The 24,676-nt window shown below is 41.8% G+C and overlaps 1 protein-coding gene across 1 annotated transcript in view; it reads left to right on the top strand.

The window, feature by feature from the left end:
- The window catches only part of LOC124595369 (coiled-coil domain-containing protein 137), a 29,208-nt gene extending 7,610 nt beyond the window's left edge, over positions 1 to 21,598 (top strand). The window contains exons 3-4 of the mRNA XM_047134087.1: positions 12,410 to 12,757; positions 21,310 to 21,598. Of these exons, the coding sequence (XP_046990043.1) occupies positions 12,410 to 12,757; positions 21,310 to 21,546 (585 nt within the window). The 3' untranslated portion in view covers positions 21,547 to 21,598. The remainder of the gene's footprint in view (positions 1 to 12,409; positions 12,758 to 21,309) is intronic.
- The last annotated feature ends 3,078 nt before the right edge of the window (positions 21,599 to 24,676 follow it).

Genomic DNA, 24,676 nt, shown 5'->3' with positions numbered 1-24,676 from the left:
CAGACTCTGCATGTGGCTCTCCTGCAGGGATACGACTTCCTCAAATCCTGCCCTGAAATGAGATCCATCCTTCATGAAATCCTCCCCACTCCACCAAGAGTGTCTTTCCGCCGTCCACCTAACCTTCGTAACCTGTTAGTTCATCCCTATGAAATCCCCAAACCACCTTCCCTACCCTCTGGCTCCTATCCTTGTAACTGCCCCCGGTGTAAAACCTGTCCCATGCACCCTCCCACCACCACCTACTCCAGTTCTGTAACCCGGAAGGTGTACACGATCAAAGGCAGAGCCACATGTGAAAGCACCCACGTGATTTACCAACTGACCTGCCTACACTGTGATGCATTCTATGTGGGAATGACCAGCAACAAACTGTCCATTCGCATGAATGGACACAGGCAGACAGTGTTTGTTGGTGATGAGGATCACCCTGTGGCTAAACATGCCTTGGTGCACGGCCAGCACATCTTGGCACATTGTTACACCGTCCGGGTTATCTGGATACTTCCCACAAACACCAACCTATCCGAACTCCGGAGATGGGAACTTGCTCTTCAATATATCCTCTCTTCTCGTTACCCACCAGGCCTCAATCTCCGCTAATTTCAAGTTGCCCCCACTCATACCTCACCTGTCATTCAACATCATCTTTGCCTCTTCACTTCTGCCTCGACTGACATCTCTGCCCAAACTCTTTGTCTTTAAATATGTCTGCTTGTGTCTGTATATGTGTGGATGGATATGTGTGTGTGTACGAGTGTATACCCGTCCTTTTTTCCCCCTAAGGTAAGTCTTTCCGCTCCCGGGATTGGAATGACTCCTTACCCTCTCCCTTAAAACCCACATCCTTTCGTCTTTCCCTCTCCTTCCCTCTTTCCTGATGAGGCAACAGTTTGTTGCGAAAGCTTGAATTTTGTGTGTATGTTTGTGTTTGTTTGTGTGTCTGTCGACCTGCCAGCACTTTCATTTGGTAAGTCACATCATCTTTGTTTTTTATATATATATATATATATATATATATATATATATATATATATATATATATATATATATATATATATAAAAAGAAAGATGATGAAACTTACCAAACAAAAGCGCTGGCAGGTCGATAGACACACAAACAAACACAAACATACACACAAAATTCTAGCTTTCGCAACCAATGGTTGCCTCGTCAGGAAAGAGGGAAGGAGAAGGAAAGACAAAAGGATATGGGTTTTAAGGGAGAGGGTAAGGAGTCATTCCAATCCCGGGAGCGGAAAGACTTACCTTAGGGGGAAAAAAGGACAGGTATACACTCGCACACACACACACATATCCATCCACACATACACAGACACAAGCAGACATTTGTAAAGGCAAAGAGTTTGGGCATTTTTTGGGCAGAGATGTCAGTCGGGGCGGATGTACAGAGGCAAAGATGAAGTTGAAAGACAGGTGAGGTATGAGCGGCGGCAAATTGAAATTAGAAATTAGCGGAGATTGAGGCCTGGCGGATAGCGAGAAGAAAGGATATGCTGAAGGGCAAGTTCCCATCTCCGGAGTTCTGACAGGTTGGTGTTAGTGGGAAGTATCCAGATAACCCGGACGGTGTAACACTGTGCCAAGATGTGCTGGCCGTGCACCAAGGCATGTTTAGCCACAGGGTGATCCTCATTACCAACAAACACTGTCTGCCTGTGTCCATTCATGCGAATGGACAGTTTGTTGCTGGTCATTCCCACATAGAACGCTTCACAGTGTAGGCAGGTCAGTTGGTAAATCACGTGGGTGCTTTCACACGTGGCTCTGCCTTTGATCGTGTACACCTTCCGGGTTACAGGACTGGAATAGGTGGTGGTGGGAGGGTGCATGGGACAGGTTTTACACCGAGGGCGGTTACAGGGGTAGGAGCCAGAGGGTAGGGAAGGTGGTTTGGGGATTTCATAGGGATGAACTAAGAGGTTGCGAAGGTTAGGTGGGCGGCGGAAAGACACTCTTGGTGGAGTGGGGAGGATTTCATGAAGGATGGATCTCATTTCAGGGCAGGATTTGAGGAAGTCGTATCCCTGCTGGAGAGCCACATTCAGAATCTGATCCAGTCCCGGAAAGTATCCTGTCACAAGTGGGGCACTTTTGGGGTTCTTCTGTGGAAGGTTCCGGGTTTGAGGAGATGAGGATGTGGCTCTGGTTATTTGCTTCTGTACCAGGTCGGGAGGGTAGTTACGGGATGCAAAAGCTGTTTTCAGGTTGTTGGTGTAATGGTTCAAGGATTCCGGACTGGAGCAGATTCGTTTGCCACGAAGACCTAGGCTGTAGGGAAGGGACCGTTTGATGTGGAATGGGTGGCAGCTGTCATAATGGAGGTACTGTTGCTTGTTGGTGGGTTTAATGTGGACGGACGTGTGAAGCTGGCCATTGGACAGGTGGAGGTCAACGTCAAGGAAAGTGGCATGGGATTTGGAGTAGGACCAGGTGAATCTGATGGAACCAAAGGAGTTGAGGTTGGAGAGGAAATTCTGGAGTTCTTCTTCACTGTGAGTCCAGATCACGAAAATGTCATCAATAAATCTGTACCAAACTTCGGGTTGGCAGGCCTGAGTAACCAGGAAGGCTTCCTCTAAGCGACCCATGAATAGGTTGGCATACGAGGGGGCCATCCTGGTACCCATGGCTGTTCCCTTTAATTGTTGGTATGTCTGGCCTTCAAAAGTGAAGAAGTTGTGGGTCAGGATGAAGCTGGCTAAGGTAATGAGGAAAGAGGTTTTAGGTAGGGCGGCAGGTGATCGGCGTGAAAGGAAGTGCTCCATCGCAGCGAGGCCCTGGACATGCGGAATATTTGTGTATAAGGAAGTGGCATCAATGGTTACAAGGATGGTTTCCGGGGGTAACAGACTGGGTAGGGATTCCAGGCGTTTGAGAAAGTGGTTGGTGTCTTTGTTGAAGGATGGGAGACTGCATGTAATGGGTTGAAGGTGTTGATCTACGTAGGCAGAGATGCGTTCGGTGGGGGCTTGGTAACCAGCTACAATGGGACGGCCGGGATGATTGGGTTTGTGAATTTTGGGAAGAAGGTAGAAGGTAGGGGTGCGGGGTGTTGGTGGGGTCAGGAGGTTGATGGAGTCGGGTGAAAGGTTTTGTAGGGGGCCTAAGGTTCTGAGGATTCCTTGAAGCTCCGCCTGGACATCAGGAATGGGATTGCCTTGGCAAACTTTGTAAGTAGTGTTGTCTGAAAGCTGACGCAGTCCCTCAGCCACATACTCCCGACGATCAAGTACCACAGTTGTGGAACCCTTGTCCGCCGGAAGAATGACGATGGATCGGTCAGCCTTCAGATCACGGATAGCCTGGGCTTCAGCAGTGGTGATGTTGGGAGTAGGATTAAGGTTTTTCAAAAAGGATTGAGAGGCAAGGCTGGAAGTCAGAAATTCCTGGAAGGTTAGGAGAGGGTGATTTTGAGGAAGAGGAGGTGGGTCCCGCTGTGACGGAGGACGGAACTGTTCCAGGCATGGTTCAATTTGGATAGTGTCTTGGGGAGTTGGATCCTTAGGAGTAGGATTAGGATCATTTTTCTTCGTGGCAAAGTGATATTTCCAGCAGAGAGTACGGGTGTAGGACAGTAAATCTTTGACGAGGGCTGTTTGGTTAAATCTGGGAGTGGGGCTGAAGGTGAGGCCTTTGGATAGGACAGAGGTTTCGGATTGGGAGAGAGGTTTGGAGGAAAGGTTAACTACTGAATTGGGGTGTTGTGGTTCCAGATTGCGTTGATTGGAATTTTGAGGTTTTGGAGGGAGTGGAGCTGGAAGTGGGAGATTGAGTAGATGGGAGAGACTGGGTTTGTGTGCAATGAGAGGAGGTTGAGGTTTGCTGGAAAGGTTGTGAAGGGTGAGTGAGTTGCCTTTCCGGAGGTGGGAAACCAGGAGATTGGATAGTTTTTTAAGGTGGAGGGTGGCATGCTGCTCTAATTTGCGGTTGGCCTGTAGGAGGATGCTCTGAACAACAGGTGTGGATGTGGGAGAGGAAAGATTGAGGATTTTTATAAAGGATAGGAGTTGATGGGCGTGTTGATTGGCTGAGTGGATGTGTAGGTGAAGGATTAGGTGGGTGAGGGCAATGGATTGTTTGGTTTGGAACTGGTATAGGGACTGATGGAAAGAAGGGTTGCAGCCAGAGATGGGAACTTTAAGTGTGAGGCCTTTGGGGGTGATGCCAAATGTCAGACAAGCCTGAGAAAATAAAATATGGGAGTGTAATCTGGCTAGGGCGAAGGCATGTTTGCGGAGGGAATGTAAATAAAACTTAATGGGGTCGTTGTGAGGGTGACATGGTACTAGAAGGTGGAAAGTGGAACACGAGGCTGAAATGAAAATGAGAATAAATATGAAAAAATATATGGGGAGAGATAAAGGTAAAATTAGAAAGCAAATGGAGATCTGGTGTGAAAAGAGGCGAAAAAGGGTTGGTTAGGGCTGGGCTATGTTGATCCTGTGGTGAACTTGTGTAGGTAGATAATGGTGTGCATAAAGGTTAGGTGGTTGTGTTGCCGCCAAAACACGTTAAAGGGTGGAGAAATTCGGGAAAATTTCGAAAAAACTACGTGAAGATGTATTAAAAGGAGTGGTTTGGTGGTGGCAGATTATGGAAATGAAGCTAACAATTGTTTGATGAAGAAATAATGACGTTAAAACCTGTGGGAAGCGGCTAAAAATGATCGGTGATGTGAGAAAAACGGAAATGGAAATAAAGCAAAAGTTATTAAAACTGCCGAAAGGGTTGTTTAATAGCTGAAAAGAACTGTTTGTGGACTGGAAACGGTGGATTTTATAGCAGCAAAGCGGAAAAAAAAAATTTTTTTTTTTTTTTTTTTTTTTTTTTTTTTGGTTATGGTTTGGAAGTGATTTACGTATTATTACGTATTATATATATATATATATATATATATATATTAGGTTGCAGCAAAAGACATAGTGATAATTAGCACCCAAGCCAAAAAAAACTATCAAAAATACTAAACAGAACAGTTTTCGTAGTTATCATGTAAGAAAATCTTAAATACCGTGAAAATGGGAAAGGTTGGGTCATAACCAGCTAGTGGCCAAGTTAATAATGCTTGTGCAAAAGATGCGTATAGCTTGACAAGGAACAAAAATTTACAATCCATTAGACATTTTGTGCATTATCAAATAAAACAGAAATAGCTTCATCGTGAAACCACTCTACGCTGCTTGATGAATATAGTCATTATTAGACAACTAGTTTCGTATGTCACAGTAAATACCAAGCCTATATGAGATTCATTATCTCCAAAATGATATTATACAGTGTATTCAAGTACTGTTTATCTGTTACATAAAATACAGGGCAAGACCTTAGCCAAACTAGAAAGTTAGGTGTTCCCTTACAAAATGTGTCATACCTAATAGTCATATAGCAGCAGCAGCAACAACACAATCTGGTGGGTCCTCTTGCAGGAGAAGAAATCATTGTTGCCCAATCAGGAGTCACATAAATTGCACTTTCTCATATCAGCAGCTATTTCAAGGCCGGCAGTATGTTTTAGCAACTGCAGCGTGTTTGTCACTTCTAGCCACTCGTCCTCTGACTAAAGAATTACTCTGTGCCTCAGAAGTGATGACAAAACTGTAGTGGCAGAACTGCATAAGTCTTTCCATGAGCAAAACAGATGCCAGACTGAGAGCAATCATAATTCTTCGCTTTCAGGGTTATCACTAAGAAAACACTTGATCATTGTTTGTCAATCCAGGATCTTTACCAAGTTGTATTAATGGAAGATTCAGATAATAGCTGTGTACCAGAATGAGATTTTCACTCTGCAGTGGAGTGTGTGCTGATAAGAAACTTCCTGGCAGATTAAAACTGTGTGCTGGACTGAGACTTGAACTCACACCGTCACACAGTTTTAATCTGCCAGGAAGCTTAATAGCTGTGTAGTTTGTCATGGATTTGGTTTAGTCAGTTTAAGAAACATGCTCAACAAATTCCAGTGGGGACATCACAAGACAGATTTGCATTGTAGAGAGTCTTGCTCTTAGAATTATGAGAGCTTTTCCAATAACAGTAAATAATTACATTATGTCCTCCAACATATGTGTGTGTTGACTACAAGGGGGAACAGATTAAGAACAACCCTTTTTCCCCACGTGTGTGTGTGTGTGTGTGTGTGTGTGTGTGTGTGTGTGTGTGTGTGTGTGTGTGTGTGTGTGTGGTCTTCAGTCCTGAGACCGGTTTGATGCAGCTCTCCATGCTACTCTATCCTGTGCTAGCTTCATCATCTCCCAGTACTTACCGAGCGAGGTGGCGCAGTGGTTAGCACACTGGACTCGCATTCGGGAGGACGACGGTTCAATCCCGTCTCCGGCCATCCTGATTGAGGTTTTCCGTGATTTCCCTAAATCGTTTCAGGCAAATGCCGGGATGGTTCCTTTGAAAGGGCACGGCCGATTTCCTTCCCCATCCTTCCCTAACCCGAGCTTGCGCTCCGTCTCTAATGACCTCGTTGTCGACGGGACGTTAAACACCACTAACCTAACCTAACCTCCCAGTACTTACTGCAACCTACATCCTTCTGAATCTGCTTAGTGTATTCATCTCTTGGTCTCCCTCTACGATTTTTACCCTCCACGCTGCCCTCCAATGCTAAATTTGTGATGCCTTGATGCCTCAGACCATGTCCTACCAACCGGTCCCTTCTTCTTGTCAAGTTGTGCCACAAACTCCTCTTCTCCCCAATTCTATTCAATACCTCCTCATTAGTTATGTGATCTACCCATCTAATCTTCAACATTCTTCTGTAGCACCACATTTTGAAAGCTTCTATTCTCTTCTTGTCCAAACTATTTATCGTCCATGTTTCACTTCCATACGTGGCTACACTCCATACAAATACTTTCAGAAACGACTTCCTGACACTTAAATCTATACTCAATGTTAACAAATTTCTCTTCTTCAGAAACGCTTTCCTTGCCATTGCCAGTCTACATTTTATATACTCTCTACTTCGACCATCATCAGTTATTTTGCTCCCCAAATAGCAAAACTCCTTTACTACTTTAAGTGTATCATTTCCTAATCTAATTCCCTCAGCATCACCCGACTTAATTCGACCACATTCCATTATCCTTGATTTGCTTTTGTTGATGATCATCTTATATCCTCATTTCAAGACACTATCCATTCCGTTCAACTGCTCTTCCAAGTCCTTTGCTGTCTCTGACAGAATTACGTCATCGGCGAACCTCAAAGTTTTTATTTCTTCTCCATGGATTTTAATACCTACTACAAATTTGTCTTCTGTTTCCTTCACTGCTTGCTCAATATACAGATAGAATAACATCGGGGATAGGCTACAATCCTGTCTCACTCCCTTCACAACCACTGCTTCCCTTTGATGTCCCTCGACTCTTATAACTGCCATCTGGTTTCTGTACAAATTGTAAATAGCCTTTCGCTCCCTGTATTTTACCCCTGCCACCTTTAGAATTTGTAAGAGAGTATTCCAGTCAGCATTGTCAAAAGCTTTCTCTAAGTCTACAAATGCTAGGAACGTAGGTTTGCCTTTCCTTAATCTTTCTTCTAAGGTAAGTCGTAAGGTCAGTGCTGCCTCACGTGTTCCAACATTTCTACAGAATCCAAACTGATCTTCCCCAAGGTCGGCTTCTACCAGTTTTTCTATTCGTCTGTAAAGAATTCGTGTTAGTGTTTTGCAGCTGTGACTTATTAAACTGATAGTGTGGTAATTTTCATATCTGTCAACACCTGCTTTCTTTGGGATTGAAATTATTATATTCTTCTTGAAGTCTGAGGGTATTTCGCCTGCCTGATACATCTTGCTCACCAGATGGTAGAGTTTTGTCAGGAATGGCTCTCCCAAGGCCGTCGGTAGTCCTAATGGAATGTTGTCTACTCTGGGGGCTTGTTTTGACTCAGGTCTTTCAGTGCTTTGTCAAACTCTTCATGCAGTCTCGTATCTCCCATTTCATCTTCATCTACATTCTCTTCCATTTCCATAATATTGTCCTCAAGTACATCACCCTTGTATACCGTTTGTAAATGGAATGGGGAGATGACAAAGTAATGCTGGTACATCAAATCCCTCTCCATGCTCAACTGGTGTTTCCAGAGTATGGATATATATGTACTGCTTTTCAAAGTGTTTAATAAATGTACTCATCTCACAGATAATTCCAGGCATCCAGGGCTCCAACCTTAATAGGCAGGGAAAGTACCAGAATGATGAAACAATGGAAAGTCTAGAATGGATAAGAACAATATGAAAAGGACAGGTTTCTTCACACCACATAAAGGAGGCGTAGAGCCACGGACATACGCAATAAAAAGATTACTAAACTTTTAGCTTTCAGTCAAATGAGTCCTTCCTCAGAAGTGGCAAACAAATGTGTACAGGTGCAGCCCCCCCCCCTCCCCCCCCCCTTCCCCCCCCCCCCCCCCCACACACACACACACACACAGACATGAATACTGTCCATAATCGCTTAGGCCCTATTGTGGGCTGCACTTGAGTCTGAGGGGGAGCAGCAATCCAGGATGGATAGTGGGTTAAGGAGGTGGCATGGCCTGGAATGGGAAGGGGAAGCTGCTGTGCGATTGATTAGGGACATGATGAGGAGAGGATAGGGCTGCTAAGTGTGGAGTCATGAGGCTGTGTGGGGGAAGGGGGAAAGGAGAGGGAGAGATGTAGAGAAGAAGAAAATACTAGTATGTATGTTTGTGAAATAGAAAGTGTGTGTAGTGGGCTCTACCTTAGAGTATGTGTCCCGTCAGTTACAGGAATGGTGGCAGGAGGATGCATTGGGCAAGTGTGGGGCTGATCACAGGATTAGGAGGCAAGAAGTAGGGAAATGTGTGTAGAGCAGGGCTTAACAACTCATATTTTGAGCATGAGCACCCACACCAGCTCATGCTTTTACTCGTGGGGGTGGTCAGTTTTGACCACGGTGCCATCTAATAGTAGCATTGGCGAGTTGGTGTTGCAGAACACTGCCAGTGTCTTCACACCTCAGTGCATATACAAGGAATCTTTCCTTTTTACACAAAGCGATGGGTGCAAAAATGGCAGCTGGTAAAAGGAAATCCCACCCATTTTCCTAAATTGTCATCCGTGCAAGATGCTATTGTTGACAAAAACTTTGAATGGTGTTCACATATTTTAGTATCCCTGGAGAAAGAATTTGAGGAAAGTGTTCAAGATCTGATATCTGATGGCATTAGAAACTAGTTTTGATTTGTTCTCCTCTCCATATTTAGCAAATATTGAAGAGACTTGTCCTGAACTAAAACTAGAAATTATTGACCTGCAGTGTAAAAGAAAATAAAAAGTCAAATATCAATACAAGAAAAACATCTTGAAATTCTATAGACATATCCCTCAGGATAAATTTCCTCATTTCCGCAAACAGGTGGCTACAATAATAATAAATGTTCGGTTCTATGTATGCTTTTGAACAATTGTCCCCTGCAGTGAAAAGTAAGAAGACACACCTGGGAAACTCGCTGTCTGATCACAAATTGCATGCGGCGTCTACTATGCAAAAATAGAATTATCTGGTTAAGGGAAAAAATGCAAGAGAACCAAGAATCTTAAACTTTAATTGTGTCATTTTTCTATAACAACTGACAAAGTAAATTAAGAAAAATGTAAAAGTATATGTTAATAAGATACTGTGTCAAGTGTGCATCTTTATTTGTTTGTTTCATTTGTAGCAATAATATTTGTTACATGCAACTGGCCACACATTTAAATTGATTGACGAACATGTGACAGCGGCTGTTGTTCTTCTCACCGGACTGTCCATTTGACTCCCCATTCTCCGCCGTGTGCCAATAGTTTGGGTATCATTTTCCACGCTCACGCCATCCTGCTCACAGCTTGCTCTGTGAGCACGTTTCTTGTGATGCCTTGGTGACTAGTATATTCCAGAGATTGGGGTTGATAAATAGCTAGTCTAGGTGGGTTGGGAGAAATATCAAACAGTATGCACCTCATTTCTGGACATGACTTAGGAAAACATAGTGCTGTTGAAATAATTGATAAATATATTGAAGAACAGGTAACAAGGAAGGAGTGTACTCCTAACTTTTTTTTTTTTTTTTAAGGATCATCAGTATCATTATTGGATGTGGCAGTCTGGGAAATGTGGTTTTGAACTAGACTGGTGGGACAATTATGTATAGTAGGCCGAGTTGAGAATGGTGGTGTATAATTGTAAAGAGTATGCATCCGAAGAAATGTACTTGCGTCGAATGCCAATGCTGTTGGACATGGAAAGGATGGCAACTGTGAAAATGCCAGTACTGCTGTTTGCTTGTAGGTTAAATGTTATCAGAAGTGTGTAGCTGACCATTGGTCATCAAGGAAAGTGGCTTGAGATGTGGAATAGGACCATGTGAAATTTGTTTGGGAGTATGTATTTAGAGATTCCAAAAATTTCAGTAGGCCAGTCTCACCATGAATCCATATGGCAGTTAATGTCATCAATGCGTGTAAACCAAACAAAGGATTGAAGTTTTAAGAATCTTTGGAAAGCCCCTCCAAGCACGCGGGCATAGGAAGAAGCCATCTTGGATCCTATGGCGATATCCCTGTTCTGTACATTGTATGTCTGCCCCTTAAAGGTAAAATAGTTATTGGTAAGTATAAAGTTGATTAAGGTGGGCAGGCATATGTAGGGAATCATCTGGGTGCTGTTTGAGATAATGTTCAGCAGTTGGCAGAACACGTACATGGGGAATTGTTGATATAGAGGATTGTGGCATCAGTGATGAAAGCAAGGTGTGTGATGGGAATTGGGGGTGGGGGGTGGAGTACGTATTTCAGATGATCTAGGAAATGGTTGTTGCGTTACTTGTGATTGTTCAAATGCAGACTGTTTACACCAAAACACCGTAGTTTCCATGACAGCCTACATAATTATCCCATGTGCTTAGTTCAAAAGAACATTTTCCAGGCCCTTACATCAAATCCCAGTATTGGTGATTCCTTCACAAAACAACTTAGGAATGCATTTCTTGTTAGTCATTATTGTCATCATCCTGACTGCATTAATCAGCCATTTTGATAGGGCTACGACTCCTTAAAATTATACCTGGAAATTAGACCTATTCTGCCTGATATTTTGCCCACATCACCTAGGTAGCTATTTGTCGTCTCCCAATCTCCGAAATATCCTGGTCAGACCCAGTGCTTCTTCTACACTTCTTCCCTACCCTTGTGACAGTCCATGCTGTGAAACTTGCCTGATAGACCCTTGTACTACCACTTACTCCTGTCCTGTAACAGGCAGAACATATATTACCAAAGTGAGAGCGAGCTGTGAAATGATAACACATTGTGTATGAGTTGTTCAGCCTTCTATATTGTTATTACTACAATCAAGTTATCAGTAAGGATGAATGGGTATAGACAGAGAGCATATAATGGCAGCACACAATATCATGTTGCAGAGCATTGTCTACAACATGGCTTGTGACTGTGGTGCTTGTTTCATCACAGATGCTATCTGGACTTTTCCTCCCAACTCCAGTTTTCAGAAATTCGCCAGTAGGAACTGGCTTTACAACATGTGATTGGTTCTTGCCACTGACCTGGCTTCAATTTATATTTATTTTTGTGGTCTCAGCATTTCTTTTCAGCAACTATGTCTTGTCTTCACTTGTTTTTATTTTGTTTTCTTGTCCCCCTCATTTGTCTACCATGTGTAAGACATTATTTTTCCACACTTATTGATTCTTTAATGATGCTTTTTAAGTAAGTTGTCTTGCAATCTGCAATCTTTCACATTTAAGTTCTCATATTTTCAGATATCATCTGATGCAGGTACCAACAATCAGTCTTTCCTCTCATCTTGTTCATTAAGTTTTTCCAGACCTGAGTTTCAGGGAGACTTTTCCAATACTCTTCCCATTTCCTAAATTTCACATTCCTTTTCCTTCATCCTTCTTCCATTCCCCTCAACCTACCTGCCAGGAAAAAGAGCCACTGCCTCTGTAAGCATGCATGTTTCCACATCTTTTGTGTGTTTTCTTGTGTAATGCTTGTTGAGTAGATTTGTTACATTTTCAGTACAATTTATGAGTAACAGAAATTGCAGGATGTAAACAATAAGAAAAAATGATGCAAGGAACCACTTACCTGCTTGTGGTCTTAAGTACATGCAACCCCACAGACACCCAAATGTTGTTGCACTTGTAGCTGCCTTCCATAGTATCACCATGACTGCAAATTGTTGCCTTTGGGTGGCTGTTGGGTTGTATGTATCGCAGTGTGAACTGTAACTGAGAAAGACAAAGTTAGTAACATTTCAGAAACACACAGCAGAACAAAGTGCAATGCCTTTTCTCATTGTATGTTAGTATCAATGCAAATATGTATATTTACAATAATCTGTTTCAGGAAGTAATAAAAGAATCCCAGTTTGAGGATAAATTTGGAGTAAATGTTATAAGAGATACAGATACAGGTGAAGTGGTTAATGTTGTGAAGAAACCAAAGGATCCTATTCTTGAGTTTGATGCAGCAAAGAAAAAGAAGAAAAACAATGATAGTGCAAATGCCAGCGACAGTTTGTCGAAAACAGCTAGGAGGCGGCAAAAAAAACTGGAGAGGAAACAATTGAATAACAGTGATATGGAAAGAGATTTTGACATGTTTAAGGACAATGTGAAGTTTGGAGAGGTTGTCAGTGAACCTCCACAGTTGAAAGCACCAAAGGGAATCAAAAGCAATCCACTGGAATCAAAGGTGAGTTGTAATGAGTTGCTGCACAAGACAAAGCAGAACGTTCTATTTTGTAGTCTCCTACAGTTCATTCGACTGTTCACGACAGTATTATATTGTATGTGGTGGATATATTGTTTAAGTTCAGATAGTTATCCCTGACTTGAAAGATCCTTATAAAAGATGATGACCTGTACTATCCTTGTCTGTGTCCTCCATTTATAAAAGTCTTGGTATTGCTGAAATGGAGAATTTTAAAGAAGAATATCAATGTATTTTTCCATTGTCTTTCTGCATAGCTATATTTGTGATCTTTTCTCTTCAGCAGTTGTCACAAGTACTTGGTAGGCTCTCATGGAATTAGGCTAATTGGAGAGAAAGTCTTCTTGTCATTAAAAACTGTCTTTTGGTCATTTTTAATTTTTTTAGTTATGGAAACGTACAGCTATTCACATGCTATTTATGCTCCAAAAACATTGCCGAGATCACATCGCATTGCAGCCTATGTGTTATTAGTAATTTTTGATTCATATAAAGTTTTGTATTGATTATAAACATTACCTGTATGTTTGTAAAATAAATAGGTAAAATTGTATGTCAGGGACTTTTCACCTTCTATCCATGGTTAAAATTGCTTAAATTGATGTATGATTGTGTCACTATTCATGTACATTTGCAGAAAGTCAGTTAACCAGAGAGAGTCTTCAAACTTTATTCTTGTAGCACTTCTTTCACTCAAGTATGAAATGTTTATAATTAAATAAATAATTCCTGTTAGGATGTTAGTCATGCTTTATAGCTGGAGGCTCTTCAGTCTCTTTTATGCCTTTAACTGTGGAAATACTTGGTATTGTGTAAACTGCCAACTTTATTCTGTAAGTAAAGCAGTCATCAGTTTGAAGGTTGTTTTGAACACCAAAGTGCTTTACTAGTCATGGTCCTGTTGGCAGGTCTATGCAATTGCCTTCCACTGACCTTTGAACTGACTTCCTGAGCCAGTTTAATGTGGATTCCAAACCACAGTGCAGCTCGGCATTTTTCATATCAAGAAACATTGCCATAGATGAAAGAATGTAACAATATAAGAGAAGGGAAGTTGCTATTCACCATATAGTGGAGATGCTGAGTCATGATAGGCACAACAGGAAGATTCACACAATTATAGATTTTGGCCATTATGGCCATTGTCAGCAATAGACACACATACATTCATGCACACACACACACACACACACACACACACACACTCTCATGCAAACGCAACTTGCATACACGTCTGCAGTCTCAGACAGCACCCATGCATGATAGGAGTGGCAACTGCGTGGGGATAAGGAGGAGGCTGGGGTTGGGAGGGGGAGGGATAGTATGTTGGTGGTGGCGGGCAATGAAGTGCTGCAGTTCAGATGGAGGGCAGGAGAGAAGGTGGGGAGGGCGGGGGGGTTAAGTAGCAGAAATGAGGGAAATAAAAAGAAATGAAAAGACTGGGTGTAACGGTGAAATGACGGCTGTGTAGTGCTGGAATGGGAACAGGGAGGGGGCTGAATGGGTGAGGACAGTGACTAACAAAGGTTGAGGCCAGGAGGGTTATGGGAACGTAGGATGTACTGCAGGGAAAGTTTACACCCGCAGAATTCAGAAAAGCTGGTGTTGGCGGGAAGGATCCATATGGCACAGGCTGTGAAGCAGTCATTGAGATACCATGTTTGGCAGCGTGTTCAGCAACAGGGTGGTCCGCTTGTTTTTTGGCCACAGTTTGTCGGTGGCCATTCATGTGGATAGACAGCTTGTTAGTTGTCATGACTACATAGAATGCAGCACAATGGTTGCAGCTTAGCTTGTAGATCACGTGACTGGTTTTACAGGTAGCCCTGCCTTTGATGGGATAGGTGATGTTAGTGACCAGACTGGAGTAGGTGGTGGTAGAAGGATGTGTAGGACAGGTCTTGCATCTACGTCCATTACAGAGGTGTGAGCCATGAGGTAAGGGATTGGGAACAGGGCTGTGTAAGAATGGACGAGTATATTGTGTAGGTTCAGTGGACAGTGGAATACCATTGTAGGAGGGGTGGGAACTATAGTGGGCAGGACATTTCTCATTTCAGGGCACGACGAGAGGTAATCAAAACCCTGGTGGAGAATGAAATTCAGTCGCTCCAGTCCCGGATGGTACTGAGTCACAAGGGGAATGCTCCTCTGTGGCCGGAGTGTGGGACTTTGGGAGGTGGTGGGAGACTGGAAAGATAAGGCACGGGAGATTTGTTTTTGTGCAAGGTTGGGAGGATAATTACAGTCAGTGAAGGCTTCAGTGAGACCCCCAGTATAATTTGAGAGGGACTGCTCATCACTGCAGATGCGACAACCATGGAGGCTAGGCTGTGCAGAAGGGTCTTCTTGGTATGGAATGGGTGGCAGCTGTTGAAGTGGAGGTATTGCTGGTGGTTAATAGGTTTGATGTGGATGGAGGTACTGATGTAGTCATCTCTGAGGCTCAACATCTAGGAAGATGGCTTGTTGAGTTGAGTAGGACCAGGTGAAGCAAATGGGGGAGATGTTGTTGAGGTTCTGGAGGAATGTGGATAGGGTGTCCTCACCTTCAATTCAGATAGCAAAGATGTCATCAGTGAATCTGAACCAGGTGAGGGGTTTAGCATTATGGGTTTTTAGGAAGGATTCCTCTAGATGGCCCATGAATAGGTTGGCATAGGATTGTGCCATGCAGGTGCCCATAGCTGTACCCCGGATTTGTTTGTAGGTAATGCCTTCAAAGGAGAAGTAATTGTCGGTGAGGATATAGTTGGTGATGGTGTCTAGGAAGGAGGTTGTTGGTTTAGGTTGTTGGTTTGGAATCCATAGGGCATCTGGAAAGATAGTGTTCAATAGCAGTATGGCCATGGGCATCAGGAATGTTAGTGTAGCGGGAGGCGGCATCAATAGTGACGACCAGGGCACCGTGTGGTAAAGGGACAGGAACTGTGGAGAGTCAGTGGAGGAAATGGTTAGTATCTTTTATATAGGAGGATATGTTCTGGGTAATAGGTTTAAGGTGTTGGTCTACAGAAGCAGAGATTGTCTCAATGGGGCACAGTTAAACTGGCCACAATGGGTCGTCCTGGGTGGATGGGTTTATGGACTTAAGGAAGCATGTAGAAGGGGGGAGTGCAGCGAGTGGTAGGGGTAAGTATAGAGGTGGACTCTGAGGAGAGGTTCTGGGATGGGCCTAAGGATTTGAGTTGTGACTGGAGATCCTGCTGGATTACTTGAATGGGGTCACTGTGGCAAGGTTTGTAGGTGGAAGTATCTGACAGCTGACAGAGTCCTTCTGCCAGGTAATCCTTGCAGTTCAAAACAACTGTGGTGGAGCCTTTATGTAGGCATGACAACCAACAAGCTGTCTGTCCGCATCAATGGCCAAAAAACAAGTGGACCACCCTGTTGCTGAACATGCTGCCAAACATGATATCTCAATGACTGCCTCACAGCCTGTGCCATATAGATCCTTCATGCCAACACCAGCATTTCTGAATTGTGCAGGTGGGAACTTTCCCTGCAATAAATCGTACATTCCCGTAACCCCCCTGGCCTCAACCTTCGTTAGCCACTGACCTCACCCATCCGGCCCCCTCCCTGTTCCCATTCCAGCACTACACAGCTGTCATTTCACCGCCACACCTAGTCTTTTAATTTCTTTTACTTCCCTCCTTTCCACTACTTGCCCCCCCCCACCTCCCTCGCCTTCTCTCCTGCCACCCCCACCATATTATCCCTCCCCACCCCAGCCTCCTCCTTACCCCCACCCAGTCGCCACTCCCATCATGCACTGGTGCTGTTGTTCCCAGTGTGATTTCAGTTGTCTGAGACTGCAGACATGTGTGCAAGTTCCATTTGTGTGTGTGTGTGTGTGTGTGTGTGTGTGTGTGTGTGTGTGTGTGTGTGTGTCTAATCCTGATAAAGGCATCGCAACTCAGCATCTCCGGTATGCGGTGAGCAGAAACTTTCCTTCTCTGATATTGTTAAATTCCATCCTGGATTTTCCAGAGAGGAAAGAAGTGAGATGTGGCATAAAAATCCTAGAATTGACTGGGGATTGAACCCAAGACCTTTATATTTGTAGTCTGGCTCCTTACCGCTGGCCGTTGAGCCACTTTCTTCATTCCATAACAGGATTTAATTTTGCCAACAAAACTCTTCTCACACTTGTCATATATGGTAAGAAACTTGTGAATCAAATTTTATAATATTTTTCATAAGTAACCACACACAAGATACATTTTATTACCACAGAAAGTTCTTGTATGACTTTCAATACATTTAATAGTTGCGCAGGCAAAGACAGACTTTACACTTCACTTAGAATTGTGAACATGTTCTATGAAGCTAGGGGGTGGAGCAGTGAAATTTCAAAATGAAATAATGAACATAGAACATAATTTAAAAAGTATAGGGCACATAGACAGCAGAGTAAATGACTGACTACTTCACTCTTAAGTAAAGAAGTTTGGTGGTGTACTCGACATAAAAAAGCTAAATAAATTTGTTCTTTTCCATTTGTTATCTCAACAGCAGTTGCATGTAACAACATAATTTTCAAGGTCCTGTTATAGCTGGCTTCCACTGTACATGCAATGTATTACAAAAATCATCATCATCAGTTATCTGCTATATTAGCAGGTCCTTTGCCTCTCCATTTTCTGCGATCCATTGCTTCCTTCGTAAGGCTGCTGTATGTTGTACCGTCCATCATGTCATCCAGTATCTGGAATCTCTTCCTTCCTCGCTTCCTTTTCCCTTCTACATAACCTTCTAAAACTGTTTTTATCAGTCCGTCATTCTTTCTTAATATATGCCCAATCCAATTTCTTTTTCTTCTCTTTATTACATCTAGTAACTGTCTTTTCTCTCCCACTCTTCTCAGTGCCTCTTCCTTTTTTTACTCTGTCCATCCAACTTATTCTTTCCATCTTCCGCCATGTCCAGATCTCAAAAGCCTCCAGCCTTTCTCTGTCTTTTTTTCCTCATAGTCCACGTTTCAGCGCCTTATAGAAGAACACTCCATACAAGACATTTTATGAGTCTCTTTCTGAGTTCTCTGTCCAGACCGCTGCAGAAGATTCTCCTTTTCTTATAAAACGCCTCTTATGCCATTGCTATCCTTGTTTTAATTTCTGTGGTGCACTTCCAGTCGGTGTCTATCCTGCTTCCAAGATACTTAAAATTTTGCACCTGTTCTAGTACTTCTCCATTCAGCATAATTTTTATTTTCTTATTTCCTCTTAGTGCCAATACTTTTGTTTTATTTGTGTTAATTTTCATTCCACATTTTTTTCCCGTTAGTTGCAATGGTGTCCACCAAATCCTGTAATTCTTTTTCCCCTGTAGCTAGAAGGACCATGTCATCACCAAATCTCAAACACCCTACTCTTCTTCCTCCAATTTCTACTCGTTTTTCATCTAATGAGCATTGGTCAATCATATTTTCCAAGTAGATGTTGAAAAGAGTAGGTGACAAACAGCATCCTCGTCTTACTCCTTTTCCTAGTCTGATCCAGTCTGTACTTTCTCCTCTCACTTTAACTGAAACTTTTTGATTAAGATATAATGAGTTTTATAAGTCTTTTGGTTTTCCAGTCCACTCTAGTTTCCCTCATTATAGTCACCATCTTGTCCCAAACCACACTGTCAAATGCCTTTTCTAGATCGATGAAGCACATATATAGGTCTCTTCCTTTTTCAATAAACCTTTCTCCCAAGATTCGTAGGAGCGCTATTGCATCTCTGGTGCCCGTATTCCATCTAAAGCCAAACTGCTCCTCGCCAAGATTCTCCTCCATTACTTTTTCAAGTCTTTTATTAATTATTCTTAACATCACTTTGGCTGCATGTGAAATGAGGCTGATTGTCCTGTGCTCGCTGCATTTCTTGGTTCCTTGTTTTTTCGGTAATGGAATCATTACTGTTGTCAGAAAGTCCTCAGTCCATTCACCACTGTCATATATTTTATTACATAACCTCAATATTTCTCTTATTCCATTGTGGTTCAAGCATTTTAGTATTTCTTCCAGTATTGTATCTGTACCTACCGCTTTGCCATTTTTCATTGCAGCTATGGCAGACTTTACTTCTTCCATTACGATGGTCGGTCCTTTCTCATCATCACTTACACTGTTGTGTGATTCAAGTTCCAGAGTTTCTGGTTTGCTATTTGCGTCATATAGCTCTTTTATATATTCTTTCCATCTCTGGAGGACATCGTCACGATCTTTGTACACTACCTCTTCATCTTTACTCAAAATTTCCATAGTAGCACTTCCTGCTCTGTTTTGTTCCCATGTCATAGTCTTTACTCTGTTGCATAGTAAGTCGTATCTTCCCTTACTGTTCAGTTCTTCAGTTTCATCACATTCCTCTTTTAGCCATTTTTTCCTAGCCTGCTCTGTTTCTCTTCGCAGTTCATTATTTAACCTTCGGTATATCTTTCTTGCATCTTCAGTGTTCTTGTTTTTCAATTTCCTTCTCTCCTCCATCTTGGAAATCATTTCTTGTGCGACCCATGGTTTTTTTGACTTTTTCCCTTTTACATATCCTATATTTTGCTGTCCTGCTTTAATGATTCCTTCTTTCATCATATTCCAGTACTCGTTGGCATTATCAGGTGCTTCTTTGTCTCGTAATGTGTTTAGAAACTCCCGAGACAGCATTTCTGTAATTTGTTCTTTGTTGGATCTTATCTTCTCTAAATCCCCTTTCTTCACCATGGTCACCTTCTTCAGTTTTTTCATTCTTATTTCTATTTCTGCCATAAGTAAGTTGTGGTCACTATTAATATGTGCACCTTCTTGATTCCATTCCTGTATCTTTCTTCTACCAGTATAAAATCGATTTGGTTTCTGTATTTATCCCCTGGTGATTTCCAAGTGTAGAGCCTCCTCTTGTGGTTCTTGAACCATGTGTTTGCCGCTATCAGCTGCCTTTCCCTGCAGAAGTCAATTAACCATTCACCTCTGTCATTTCTCTTTCCAAGACCATGACTGCCTACTATGTTTCCCTCTTTCCCTTCTCCCACAATGGCGTTCCAGTCTCCCATTACTATTTTGCAGCATTTTTTATTTTCGTCCATTATTCTCTCTATTACATTGTACGTTTCCTCTACAATTTGGTCATCATGTTCTGAAGTTGGCATATACACCTGGACAATCAGTAAATCTTTTTGTGCTCCTTTCAGCTTTACACCAGTAACCCAGTCATTTGCATAGTCTACATATTCCACACATTAAGCCAATTCCTTTGTCATAATCATTCCTACTCCATGAATTCCTTTTACTTCTCCTCGTGAATAGTAGAATACATATTCATCTGACTGCAACTCTCCATGTCCATTCCATCTTACCTCAGCAACTCCTACGAGGTCCATATGATTCTTTTCCATCTCTCTTTTAAGGTTTTCTAGTTTTCCTGCTTGTAGCAGAGTTCTGACATTCCAGGTACCAATTCTCATTTTGATTTTTTGCCTCCTTTCAAGTTGTGCCCCCCTGCCCCCCTCAGAGATCCGAGTGGGGGACTATTTTACCTCCGGACACTGATTTAACATGAGAGGAAGCCATTTTTTGTGCATAAAATGGAGACTGCATTATGCAGGGAAGATAATCTGCAGTGGTATTCCGTTGCCTTCCGCAGTTCTGGAGGCTGCCCCTAACATGGGATACAGGAGCTCTTTGCAGCCGCCCGCTCTGGGTCAGACGCTGCATGAGAAGTACAGGCTGGAAAATGAAAGACCCCTAGCCCTCGAAACCTAATAGCATCAGGGTTGGAAAAGAACAAGAGCTGGCCGAGGGTAGCCAGGTAGGAAAGATAAAAGTGAGGAGCCTGGCATAAGTAAGTGGAAGCAATGCCAGGACTCGGCTCGGGGCCCCGTGGTCGCCAGTCATGTATCACTAGGTGTGACTCCCTGAGGGAATTACAAAAATACATAGCCTATATTGATTAAAGTATTATGTAAGAATTGGAAGTAAATCGGTCAAGAAATTTTTGAGATTTGTGTAAAATATGCTTTCTCTTTATGTATTACATATCTATTTATATATTACATGTTTTACAAAAATATATAAGCTGTTTCTGTCTGTATGTTCATTGGTGTGTCGTGCAAAAATTTTTGGTAACTCAGTCAAGTGCTTTTTGATATTATTGGTTATGTTTCCCCTTTATGTATTACGTATGTATTTATATAAAACTTGCAACAGCAGAACTGTCAAGTCAAATGTTTCCTTTTTCATAGCAACAATATCAATACCATCTACAGTTACGGACAAAATGTCAAGCCTTTCTTATGTGATGACCTTTTATACATGTGGCATTTGCTTTTTATTAATTTTGAGATTGGAAAATGTGATTAGTAAAATCAAAAGGTTGCATTGTCTCTTCCTGCATTATTTCATTACAGGTTAATGATTTTTGGTTTATATTGACCCAATTGCTAATCAATTTAAGTTAGCCACTTCTCTCTGTACAGCATTACTTCATCAGTAGATTATCAATTACATCCCTTGAACCAATAAACTCACATAAAAATTATGTGCCTACAGCCTGGAAGAAAGGATCTGTTATTGAAGACTTTTCTGGAGAACAAGTATGCTACAACAACAAAATCATCATCATCATCATTGTCGTCAGCTAAGCTGGATTTGACTGTGAAAAGGAAAAAACTTCCTGCTGCAGAACTTCGCCAACTTGAGCTTCAAAGGCAGGCAGCTGTTAATGCCTACAGGTTTGTCAAATCAAAGAATCTGGATAGACGGCCTCTGGCACTGTTAGAAAAATGAAGTATACCAAAATATTTTTATATTGACAATAAATTATACTTTTTACTTAAAACATTTGCATTTTTCTTGTTTGTGTGCGTGCTGTAATGGCGATCTAGCTCTGCGCTGGACTATGCAGAAGAAAAAACAGAATATACACCTACACAATAAAGTAAGAATCAACTGTCAACAGTGACATATGTGAAATTCACTTTTCAGACAGTAGATGTTGCCAAAATGACAACACATTTGCATCTTTGGCCACTCAATTCAATTATTGCAATCTAGAGTGAGGTACCTATTGTACTATGCTGAAAGGTAGAATACTTTGCGCATTGTCATTTCAGCAGTAGGTGGACAGCTGACCCTAGTGCACATGTATGCGTAACAATATTGTTACTGGTCAGAGTTTCACCATTCCAATGGGAATGCAGTGCCACCATGACAGAACCATCACAGACAGCAGCAAAAAGAACACAACCAAATACATTGAGACTAAATTTTAGAAGCAGATGACAAATTCAAACACAGATCTAGCTGCAACATCAGGACAGTGTAGTTGGTTTTATGAATGTGTGTTATGTATTAGCCTAGCTCTGGAGAAGACATTGTCTGAAAGCTCAGTAATGCTTTCAGTGTCATTTATGTACACATAGCAGTGAATGTTACCTTTACAATGTGGAGTTAGGTGTCACTGGGACTAAAAGGAGAAATTCTGTGTAACAAATAAGATATACACTAAACACACAGCTTTTTATTCTTGGTATTTAGACTTTTGTGTTAACATCACCATACAGCACGTGAATGCCAATTGCGAATACATATGAATCAGTACTTCACATCCAGTGCACTTGCTCTTTTTATGATGTAATATTATGCTATGAGAATGATGACTGAAATAGGCATTAATTACAAACTTAAATCACTGTATTTTAGCACAAAGGATACTACTTGATCTAGTTACAAAAAGGTAAGTAGTGTGATTTTGTGTGAAAGACAGTATTACTTAAATGGGATGTTGAAGAACTACTTTCATACCACTGTAGTGAAAGTATATTGTGGGTGGGCTAACGCCACCATTGTAAATAACCTATCATAAAACTGCATAGTACTATGTACCATTGTTACCAGTAAATCAAATCCAGTCAATATGCTATACTACAGGGTGCGGCACTCGAATAAGATGATTTGTGCAGATGAGATGGGAGAATTGTTAGTGAGGCAAGGAATTTACCATGCTCGTCTGCACACCTGCACCTATAGCTACATCCATACTCTGCAAGCCACCGTATGATGCATGGTGGAGGGTACTCTATCCCACTAATCATATGCTTTTCTTTTCCACTCACAAATAGAAGGAAGGAAAAATAGTTGTCTGTATGCCCCTATACAAGCCCTAATGTCATCTCCATGGGCCTTTGACGAAATTTATCTTGGCAGCAGTAGAATCGCTCTGCATCAGCTTTAAATGTCGGTTCTCTAAATTTTCTCAGTAGAGCTCTTCGAAAAGAATGACGCATCCCTCCAGTAATTCCCATCTGAGTTTCTGAAACATTTCCCTAATCCTTATGTCTTGTTCAAACCTACAGGTAACAAATGTACCAGCCCGCTTCTGAATTTCTTCGATGTCTTCCTTTAATCCGGCCTGGTGTGGATCCCAAACACTCAAACAGTACTCAACAGTGGGTTACAGTAGTGTCCTATGTGCGGTCTCCTTTAAGGATGCAGTCTCCTTTATGGATGAAGCGCAATTTCCAAAAAATTCTCGCAATAAACCAAAGTCTACCATTTGCCTTCCCTACCACAGCCTTCACATGGGCATTCCATCTCATATTGCGTTGCAACTTTACACTGGGATATTTAATTGACATGACTGTGTCAGACAATACACTACTAATACTGTTTTTAAACATTATGGGTTTGTTTTTCCTACTCATCTGCACTAACTTACACTTTTCTACATTTATAGTTAGCTGCCATTCATCACACCAACCAGAAATTTTGTCTAAGTCATCTTGTATCCTCCTACAATTACCCAATGAGACCACCGTCCCACAGATCACAGTATCATCAGCAAACAGCTGGTTACCTATCCGCCAGATCATTTATGTATTTATAAAATAACAGCGGTCCTACCACACTTCTCGGGGGCACTCCTGATGATATTCTTATCTGTGGTGAACACTGGCCATTGAGGACAACATACTAGGTTCTGTGACTTAAGAAGTCTTCAAGCCACTCACATATCTGGGAACCTATTCCATACGCTTGTACCTTCGTTAACAGTCAGCAGTGTGGCATCATGTCAGATGCTTTACAGAAATCTATTAGTAATCACTCTGTTATGTGATAGGAACAATTCTTTTTCAGATGTGAATAATTTAATTGGAACATGCAGTGTGCCCCCTCCCTTTTGATCCCTCTTCTCACGTGTTCTACCTCTCTAGTTAAACTTTAATTTTAAATATTATCTGAAATGTGAACAATACTTTAATACATGCAACTGTATCTGTTTATAGATAAACATGCATGACCTAAGAATATTGGACAATTTTGTGGGAGAGGTGGTCACTGCAATTCCAACACACTGCAATTGAAGTATATGTGATGAGTAAAGTTACCAACAGTGAAATAAAAGCTTGCCAGCAGTGTGTAGCGGTAATTGATCTTTAATGGCACTTGGGGAACTCATGGATTTTAATAGTACCTTTAACTATGAAACTCCTGTTAATTTTCTCACCACAAAAGCACATTTACCTCAGATAATAGCAGCAGGTCTACTGGGAAAGCAGAAGTACTTAATTTACACTTTAAATAGTCAGTACACAATAGCCATGAATTATTAATAGACATATCACCACCTTTATGAAAAGCAACAAGTGTTACATTTGGGAAAGAAAGTGTCAACTGAGTCATTTGTAGAAACAGTCCATAAATCTTTCCTGCACCTTGAACTAAGCATGTCAGAAACATAACTTGTGTAACACTTTGGAAAGCGAGTATTATTTGTGTCTGTTTAAGGCCACTAACAGTTTCATCTGAATTCAAATCATTAACCAATTTGTTGCAAGCAAAATACTGTGCACTTTTTGTCTTCTTGTGTCTGTTGTCCTGGCTGTTACTGTTCAAGTTGTTTAAACATGCTGCTTGG

Source organism: Schistocerca americana, chromosome 2, assembly GCF_021461395.2.
Source record: "Schistocerca americana isolate TAMUIC-IGC-003095 chromosome 2, iqSchAmer2.1, whole genome shotgun sequence".
Lineage (NCBI taxonomy): Eukaryota > Metazoa > Arthropoda > Insecta > Orthoptera > Acrididae > Schistocerca > Schistocerca americana.
Note: the sequence above shows the minus strand (reverse complement) of the source record. Positions and strands in the feature narration are given on the sequence as shown.